Source organism: Arachis hypogaea, chromosome 14, assembly GCF_003086295.3.
Source record: "Arachis hypogaea cultivar Tifrunner chromosome 14, arahy.Tifrunner.gnm2.J5K5, whole genome shotgun sequence".
NCBI lineage: Eukaryota > Viridiplantae > Streptophyta > Magnoliopsida > Fabales > Fabaceae > Arachis > Arachis hypogaea.
The window spans coordinates 58,056,425-58,066,907 of NC_092049.1; the positions used below are offsets into that span (position 1 = coordinate 58,056,425).

A 10,483-nucleotide genomic window follows, 5' to 3' on the forward strand; every position below is an offset into this window, starting at 1 on the left:
GGCTACAAAAACCTACAGTAAAGGGATAGCGAGCTACCTTTTGTTTTTCAAAATAAAAAGTTGCTAAACAAGCAACTAGGAAATGTCAGCAATTAAATAAAAAGTTTTAAAAGCCCACAAGCCGGGCCAACTACATATCCAGAAAGAGATCAGCAAACATCAGGAGCCTTCTTGGTAGCATCAGGACAAGGAGAAAGAGGACGAGTCTGAATCGGCACAACATCCACAGTTCCATCCTCCCGGTTCAGAATCTAGCAATCCAAGTCAGGTGCAACCGGAGGAGCAGAAGAGGCCGACACTTTGGCAGAGGACGTAGGGGGAGGAGCAACCTCCTCATCATCATCCTCATCATCAGGAACAATCTTGCCATCTCTGACAATGTTATCCAGGCTAAAGGGGGTGAGATCGGCCTCGGGAGCAATGACCCGAACTTGCTCCTTCAAATTCTCGTAAGCAGCAGTCACGCTGCCAACAAGATGACTTTGGAGCTCAGAATAATCTTCCCGGACATTGTCGAGCTCCCCCCTCAGGCGCATCACCTCCCGATAAGATGTAACGTAACTATCCTTATGCATCATGGTTGTGTCCTCAGCCAACCTCAAAGAAGCTGCCAGTGATTGAGAACTCGCCTTCTCATTCTCTAAATCCTTCTCCAGCTTGGCTACTTTTATCTCAAGTTCCTCCTTCAACTCCCTCATCCGATCAAACTCTTGTTTTGTCTCCTCCATAAACGCTTTAGTGGCGTGGAGAGGGAGATTCTGAGCAGTCCGATATATGGCAGCTGCCATATACGCCATCTTTACGTGATTTCGGGCCATAAATTCTAAGTGATGGAGGATGGACACATCGTCCATGGAGAGGGCACCATAGGGACCGATTTGCTGATCCACAAATTCAATGGCATTAAAATCAGGAGCATCGAGGTCGAAGGGCTTAGCTGTTTTTTGTTTTTTATTGGGAGGAGCAACAGATGGAGCGGCAGAAGTAGGGTGAGGATCCACCAAACGGACTCGGGGTGTAGGGATCACCTTCTTCACCCCAGGAGAACTCGGCACTGATGGCTTCTCGCGCACTTGGGAGGACCCCTCCCCAGCCGCCTTGGCCGCAATATTTCTGGCAGCAGTCGCCCTCTGCGCCCTCTTAAAAGCTTTCATGGATTCATTATTCTTCATTGCCTCTGCAAATAAAACAGAAATTAAGCTACAAGTCGGACAAGTCGGAAAGACAGCTACAAGCAACATAAAAGGAAACACAAGATACCCAGTTCAGTTTGAAGAAGAGAAGGATTGGTTAGAAATTTCTTTGTGTCAAGATGGGGAGGTTGACCCTAGCGTTCTTCCAAGACAGTCACAAAAGCTCGCTCAGCCTCATCCAACATTTCCCACGCATATATGGAGACCCTCACATCTTTTCGCCATTCCAAGGGAAAAACAGGTTCGTCATTTTCATCCAAAAAGAAGGGCCGAGCTCCTTCAACAGCTCGGACCTTGAAAAAATAGTTTTTAAAATCACGGAATGACTCGTCAAACATGGAAAAGACCTTCTTTCCCTGGATAGAACGAAAGGAGACCCAAGCCAACTTCTTTTTTACCACACCGGGCTTAGTCAAGACAAACAGATAGAAAAAGAGAGATTGGGAAGCAGAAATACCAAAGCCATTGCACAACAATTGTAAAATTTTTATGAAACCCCAGAAATTGGGGTGAAGTTGAAAGGGGGCAACATTACAGGACCATAACAGGTCGGTTTCAAATTGAGTAAAAGGAAGGGTGATACCCAGTTGACCGAAGAAAAAATCATAAACATAAAAGAAAGGGCGATCATCAACAACCTGAGTAGAAAAGCAGACTCTTTCGTCAGAAGAGGGAGGGACAAGCTCATAGTTCTTCTCATCAGTGGGATTACTACAAACACTATGAAACTGCCTAAGCTGTGCACAAAACTCAGAATCAACCAGAGAGACACACATAAGAACCATCGAGTCCACCCAATCGGCTATACCCTCAGGAACCTGGGAAGGCATCTCTACAACGTTATTTCGGGAAGACATGAGGCCAACTAAATCCTACAAAAAGAAAAGAAGAACGAATTACTCAAAAACATCTCGGACAAGGGGGCAAAACATCTCGACGGGCGAATACACAGAAAAGGAAAAACCCCAAGACTCAAACTGAAAGTCCTGGGGCATCCTTTGGAGGCGATAACAAAGCAGGGTATCAAGGAAAATCTACTTACATTCCGGCACCTCGCAAACAAGAATAGAAGATCTCAAACAGCAAGCATTTTTCATAGGAGAAAGACAAAACACAAACAAAATAGAAAGTCATCTTCCTACAGTCTATCAGCAAGAAACAAACGTCAAACATACCAGGCAAAAATCGTCGAAGATGCAACCTTTTTTCAGAATCAAACAAAATTATCATTCCAAAGCTTCAAAATCAAAAGCATTTCACAACATGCAAAAGCCCTAAAGGTATCAAGCAACAGGAAAAGTGAAAAAGACCATGCAAAAGACGAAGAAATTACGAGACGCACAGTGATCAGGCACAACAGAAAGATCCAAACTTTTCCCAACTAAGATAAAAACTTTCTCAAAACAGACACAAAAATGGCGTAGAGGGAGGAAGAAAGAAGAACCAAACCTGGAAAAATGACAGAAAGCTCCAAAGAAAAGCAGAAAGGCGGAAGGCAAAATCCAGAATCACCCCTTCCCCCACGAAAAAGCAAAGTCACTAAGCAACGTCGCTGGGCTGAAACGCGAAAGCTACAGGCAGAGGCTTCAGAAAAATCAAAGGAAAAAGTTGAAAGTGAGAAAGTAAAGGGAGAAGTTACGAAGAAGAAGCGAAGAAGAGAAACCGTTTTTGATCGAGAAATTCAAAATAAAAGCCAAGAGAGAGTGGGGGCAATTAAATGCCAATTAAATGCGGATATTAAAACCGCTTGCGTTCCCAAAAAAGCGTTGATATAAAAGCGCGCGCTTTTAGAGAAAAACGTTCTACATTCAAAAGCTGCTACAAAAAGGAGTCGACAAAATGCTTGAGTTTGGCTTCGCTACGAGAAGGACCAAAGTCAAGGACTCGACCTTAAGACCGAGCTCAAGCAGGGGCACTGTTCATACCCTGGGTCGAGCTATCCGACCTGGGATGATCAACGACAAAGCGACCGACCTCTTTAGGTCAAGCGGACCGACTTCTTCTTAAAGAACTCGGCCAAATCGACAGGAAAGCCCATATAGGGCCCAAGTAGAGGAACACGACCCAAATCCAAAGGCCGTCCAAGCCTATAGAGATAAGGGCGGTTCCCTTGAAGATAAGCTGACCTCAACTCAAAGATAAAGATAAGATAAGATAACCAACTTATCTTATCTAGAAAGGTCACTCTACAACTACTATAAATACACTGGAGCACCCAGGTATAACTCATACTCTGATTCTACAAAAAACCTGTTTAATACCCATGCTAACTTAAGCATCGGAGTCTCTTGCAGGTACCCCCCACCCTCCGGTGACGAAGGATCAGCAGTGCAGCTAGATCAACAAGTCAGACACGACACCTCCGGCCGTCTCCCACCAGCTGGACACATCGGTACCGATCCGTACAGAGGATCTCAACCAAGATCGACCTCCCGTTTCAGGTAACCCTCGGAACACATGGTTACATTATTTAACCATAATATTTTATTCTTGTGTGTTTACTTCTCTATGATTGTAATCTATATTTTGTTCCATCCTATATGTCCAATGTTTAATGTGTTTATATGCATGCATATGATTGAGACCATTAATTGATTATTAGCTCACTTACCCCAATTAGCCTACCCTTTTAATTCACCTTTGTTAGCCACTTTGAGCCTTTTAATCCCCAATTGTTCTAGATTTTACCACATCACTAGCCTTAAACGGAAAAATAAATTAATTACCCCAAATTGAATCTTTGGTTAGCTTAAGATAGAGATTGTGTATCAATTAAGTGTGAGAAAGCTGTGGGAACATGGGTTAACAAGGGAATGTGTTATGTTTTTACATTGATAAACTATTGGGAATTTGGGTACCTACTCATGTAAGACCAGAAAAATTAAAAATCCATGTGCATTGATAAGTTATGTTTATTTTTTATTTTATAAAAAAAAAAACCAAAAATATTCAATTAAATAAATAAATAAATAAATAAGGGGACAAAATTACCCCAATGTTAAGTTAATGAAAAGATCAATGCATATGTGATACAAATTAGAAGAAAAGTTGATGCATGAGTATGTAATGCAAAAGTGGGAATTTTGGGTAGCTAGGCATGAATTTAAAAGTATATAGAGTGTGTGTATAGGTGAAAGCTTAGGTTGATCAAGGATTCAATTCGTAGCTCACTTAGCCATATATATACCCTCACCTTTACCTTAGCCCCATTACAACCTTGAAAAGACCTCATGATGTTTGCATTGATACATTAAATATTTGTTGATTGGTTAGGTGAAGAACAAAGTTTAGAAAGCATGACTAGAGAAGACTAGAGTGGATTACCCTATACACTTGAGTGATTAGAGTACATATACACCATCAGTGAGGGTTCAATGCTTGATTCTATGTTCCCTGCTTTTATGAGCTATCTTCTCAGAAGTTTACTTGTCTTTGCTGTATGATTTTAATTAGTGATATTTGATTTATATTTGTCTTGAAGAACTTATTTACTTTTAACCAAGTAGGCAGAATCATCTTAGCATATAGTTGCATACATAGGTTGCATTTCATGAGTCTTATTTTCCCTTATTTAGTCTTTTAATCTCCTTGAGCTAAGCATGAGGACATGCTAATGTTTAAGTGTGGGGAGGTTGATAAACCACTATTTCATGGTTTATCCTGTGCTCATTTGAGTGGTTTCATCAAGTCTTTGCCCACTTATTCATATGATTTGCATGATTTTACAATTCCTTCCTAGTTTTGTTCTATGGTTGAAAACTTGCTTCATAGGGATCTTTAATTTGTGTATTTTAATTCTCCTTTATACCATTCGATGCCATGATCTGTGTGTTAAGTGTTTCAGGCTTTATAGGGCATGAATGTCTTAGAGAATAGAGAGAAAGCTTGCAAAAATTGAAGGAACACAAGAAACTAAGGAGATAACTAGCGAGCATCGACGCGCACGCATGGCTCACGCGTGCGCGCGACATGGAGAAATTTGCAGCAACGCATGCGCGTACCTGACGCGTACGCGTGGATGACGCATACGCGTGACACGCCAAGATGACCAGCGACGCGTACGGGTGACTGACGCGTACGCATGACATGCGCGTTCTGCAGAATTAACAGAAAATACTGGGGGCAATTTCGGGCCGAGTTTTAACCCAGTTTCTGGCCCAGAAACACAGACTAAAGCCAGGGAACATGCAGAGACTCAATACACATTCTCATTAGCATAATTTTTAGTTTTAGATCTGAATCTAGAGAGAAACTACTCTTCCTCTAGGTTTTCTTTACATTCATTAGTTTATAGTTTTATGCTTTCGCTTTTGGATATTGAAGAGTCATCACCTCTGTTGAAGTTACTATTCTAGTTTGTTTTCTTATTCCCTTATTATTCCATATTCTTAATACAGAGAATTACTTTTACCTTTAATTAATTTTCAATCCTTATTTTATTTAATTTATCATATCTCTTTTCTATTCCCTACTCCCAACAATGAGGATGGTATCCATGTTGATGGAGTAGACTCCCAACTTGACATGGGGGTTGATTATGAGGAGACACTTGAGTTGGAATGCTCAAGTGATTAGTTAAATTGGAAGTTGTTGGCTAATTCTCTATTTACTAACGCTAGACCTTCCCAAGGGAGAGGACTAGGATTTGCGAATAAGAGTTAGCTCAATCACTTGACTTTCCTTTATTTAGTTAGGCTTAACTAAGTGAAAACAGCAACCTCTTTATACTACACTTGAGAGAATTCCAACAAGGATAGAACTTCCAATTAATCATTCCACCAATCAAGGCCTTTTATTTCTGAATATATAAATCTTTTTTAATTTTCACTGTTTTAATTTACAATCATTTATTTGCCCATTGCCCAAACTCAAAATTTCCCAGAAAACTCCTGATTAATAAGATAGCACCCTTTTGTCAATGGTGCACAAATTGTGAATCACACTTTTCACAACTCGTACCACTAACCAGCAAGTGCACTGGGTCGTCCAAGTAATACCTTACGTGAGTAATGTCGATCCCATGGAGATTGTTGGTTTCAAGCAAGCTATGGTTATCTTGCAACTCTTAGTCAGGATATTAATTTGTGGTTATCAGTTGACTTGCAAATGAACAAGAGAGCATGAATTCCAGGTTACTTGTTATGCAGTAATGGAGAATATGTTGGGATTTTGAAGATGCTTTGTCTTCTGAATTTCAGCTTTTCTCTTGTATTCCTCTTCCCTCATGCATGCAAAAGTGCAAAGTTCCTTCCATGGCAAGCTGTGTGTTGGTGGATCACCGTTGTCAATGGCTACCATCCGTCCTCTCAGTGAAAAGGGTCAACGTGCGCTATCACTACACGGCTAATCATCTGTCGGTTCCCACTCATGCTGGAATAGGATCCATTGATCCTTTTGCGTCTGTCACTACGCCCAACACTCGCGAGTTTGAAGCTCGTCACAGCCATCCAATCCCAGAATCCTACTCGGAATACCACAGACAAGGTTTAGACTTTCCGGATTCTCATGAATGCCGCCATCAATCTAGCTTATACCACAGAGATTCTGATTAAGGAATCTAAGAGATACTCATTCAATCTGATGTAGAACAGAGGTGGTTTTCAGACACACGTTCATGGATTGAGGAAGGTGATGAGTGTCACGGATCATCACCTTCACTATAATTAAGCGCGAATGAATATCTTAGATAGGAACACGCATGTTTGAATGGAAAACAGAAATAGTTGCATTAATTCATCGAAACACAGCAGAGCTCCTCACCCCAACAATGGAGTTTAGAGACTCATGCCATCAGAGATTACAAAGTTCAGATCTAAAAATGTCATTAGATGAAAAATAAATCTCTAAAAGTTGTTTAAATACTCAACTAGTAACCTAGGTTTACAAAAAATAAGTAAACTATGATAGATAGTGCAGAAATCCACTTCTGGGGCCCACTTGGTATGTGCTAGGGCTGAGACTTAAGCTTCTCACGTGCCTGGGCTGTTTTGGGTGTTCAACGCCAGGTTGTAACCTGTTTCTGGCGTTGAAACTCCAACTTGTAACTTGTTTCTGGCGCTGGACGCCAGACTGCAACATGGAACTGGCGTTGGACGCCAGTTTACGTCATCTATTCTTGAGAAAAGTATAGACTATTATATATTGCTGGAAAGCCCTGGATGTCTACTTTCCAACGCAATTAAAAGCGTGCCAATTGGACTTCTGTAGCTCCAGAAAATCCATTTCAAGTGCTGAGAGGTCAGAATCCAACAGCATCGGCAGTCCTTTTTCAGCCTGAATCAGATTTTTGCTCAGCTCCCTCAATTTCAGCTAGAAAATACCTGAAATTACAGAAAAATACACAAACTCATAGTAAAGTCCAGAAATATGAATTTTTCCTAAAAACTAATGAAAATATACTAAAAACTAACCAAATCATACTAAAAACTATATGAAATTAACCCCAAAAAGCGTATAAAATATCCGCTCATCAGTCAACTCGTTGGGAGACGACCTGGGATTCATACACCCAGTATTTTTATTCTGATTTTGTGACAACCTTTCTAAATTGATGAGCGGATTTTTGCTGGTTAAGAGCTATACTCGCAACACTGTTCTTATATTATAATTTCTTAATTGGCTGACTCCCGTACCCCACATCAATGAGTATCTTCTCAGATCTTCTTGAGTGCTGTATGAAAGTTTTTATGGATGACTTTAGTGTTTATGGTGATTCCTTTGACCTTTGTTTGGATAATCTTGCTAGAGTATTAGAAAAATGTGTTAGTTCAAACCTTGTGCTTAATTTTGAAAAATGTCATTTTGTGGTAAAGCAAGGTATTGTTCTAGGCCATGTTATTTCTAATACTGGTATATCTGTTAATCCTTCAAATGTAGATGTTATTTTTGGTTTAACTTATCCCTCCTCTGTGAGGGAAGTTCGTTCATTTCTTGGTCATGCAGGTTTCTACCAGCGTTATATCAAGGACTTTAGTAAGGTTACACTACCTTTATCCCATCTACTACAAAAGGACGTAGAGTTTGAGTTGAGTGAGGACTGCATGGAAGCACTCGACAAGCTGAAGATTGCCTTGACCCAAGCTCCTATTGTGAGAGGGCCTGACTGGAGTAGGCCGTTCGAGATCATGTGTGATGCATCCAACTATGTGGTAGGAGCGGTGCTGGCTCACCGCGAAGGTAAGGACCCATAAATAATTGCCTATGCTTCTAAAACTCTAGATGGTGCCCAGTCTAATTATACTACCACTGAAAAAAAATTGTTAGCTATTGTTTTTTCTTTGGATAAATTCCGAGCTTATTTACTTGGAACTAAGGTCGTAGTATATTCAGACCACGCGGCCTTGAAATATTTGTTAGCTAAGAAAGAGTCTAAACCAAGGTTAATCCATTGGATATTGTTGTTGCAAGAGTTTGATTTAGAGATCAAATATAGGAGTGATTCCCAAAATTTAGTGGCGGACCACTTGAGTCACCTAGAACAAATTAAAAATGACTCCACTCCTATCAATGATGCAGTCCCACTAGATAGCTTGGAAGCAATATCTGAGGTAGTTCCTTGGTATGCACCTATAGCTAATTATTTGGTTAGTCGTACCTTTCCTCCAAATTTTACCAAGCATCAAAAGGACAAGCTTAAAAGCAAGTCCAAGTATTACATATGGGATGACCCATATTTGTGGAGATGTAGTGCTGACCAAATAATTGGAAGGTGTATGCCACAATCCGAGATCCAGTTAATTTTAGAGGCCTGCCACTCTTCTGAGAGTGGTGGACACTTTGGTCCTCAAAGAACTGCAAGAAAAATTTTAGACTGCAGATTTTGGTGGCCCACACTTTTTAAGGATGTTAATATTTTCTGTGACTCTTGCCACCAATGCCAAAGGTTTGGAAATATATCCAAGAGAAATGAGATGCCCCAACAACTTATGTTATTTTGTGAAATTTTTTATGTTTGGGGCATTGACTTCATGGGTCCATTTCCTAACTCAAATGGTTTTTTATATATTTTGTTAGCTGTTGACTACATTTCTAAATAGGTGGAAGAAATTCCTACCCGTACTGATGATGCTGTTGTTTCTTTTGTTAGGAATAATATTATTTGTCACTTTGGATCACCAAGAGCAATCGTGAGTGATCAGGGCTCTCACTTCTGTAACAGAATAATGACAGGTTTACTGAAGAAATATGGCATCATTCACAAGGTGACAACGGCTTACCATCTCCAAAAAAATGGCCAAGTCGAGGTGTCTAATAGAGAGATCAAGCACATACTGGAGAAGGTTGTCAAACCTCATAGAAGGGATTGGAGTACTAGCCTTGCGGATGCACTTTGGGCTTACCGGATAGCTTACAAGACACCCATCGGAATGAGTCCGTTCCGCCTAGTATACAGAAAGGCTTGTCACCTTCTGGTAGAAGTGGAACACAAAGCTTACTGGGATATGAAGGAATGCAACTCAGGATTGGGAGGTGCCAGGATTGAAAGGAAGCTACAACTTGAGGAATTGGAGTGCCTTCAATTAGAGGCATATGAGAACTCAAGGCTCTACAAGAAAAAGGTGAAGGCGGTGCATGACAAGAACATCAAGAGAAGAGAGTTTAGAGCTGGGGATCAAATCTTTCTCTACAACTCAAGGATGAGGTTAATGCTGGGCAAGCTGAGATCAAGATGGGATGGACCCTACGTGGTGGAGAAGGTGGAACCGTATGGAGTTGTCCACCGAAGTCACCCCTCAAGCCCCACCTTCTTCAAGGTCAATTGCCACCATTTGAAGCTGTATCATGGTGTGAAGATGAAGAACAACAAGGAGCTAGAGATCTTCCTCTTGAAGGACCCAACATAGGAAGAGGACTGAGCATATGGATCGTCCAACTTAAGGACGTTAAAGAAAAGTGATAGGTAGGAGGCAACCCACCATGGTATGGTCTTCCCTTTTTATTAGTTCTATTTTATTAATATCAGTGTTAATTTTCACTTCTGCATAGTTCTCTTTATTTTGCTTTATTTTTATATAAAAAAAAGTGCATATGATGCACAAGCGTCTATAACGCGCACGCGTCATATGTAAATGCGCAATATTAAAAAAATGAACAGAGAGTTATGCTGGAAACGTACGGGAAAGGTGCCCAGCACACAAGCCAACTCACGCGTACGCATGGGTGACGCGTGCGCGTCACCTACAATTTTGTCAATCCACGCGTAAGCGTCAGCGACGCGTATGCGTGGGATGAAAATCGGCGTAATTTGGCTAATTAAACAGAGAGTTGTGCGGCCATGGTGCTGGAATCGT

General features: G+C 40.9%; 1 protein-coding gene across 1 annotated transcript in view; it reads left to right on the forward strand.

Moving 5' to 3' along the window:
- The window catches only part of LOC140178597 (uncharacterized), a 53,802-nt gene extending 43,766 nt beyond the window's left edge, over positions 1-10,036 (forward strand). Inside the window, exons 2-3 of the mRNA XM_072215795.1 lie at positions 8,136-8,369; positions 9,363-10,036. Of these exons, the coding sequence (XP_072071896.1) occupies positions 8,136-8,369; positions 9,363-10,036 (908 nt within the window). The remainder of the gene's footprint in view (positions 1-8,135; positions 8,370-9,362) is intronic.
- Positions 10,037-10,483: the final 447 nt, after the last annotated feature.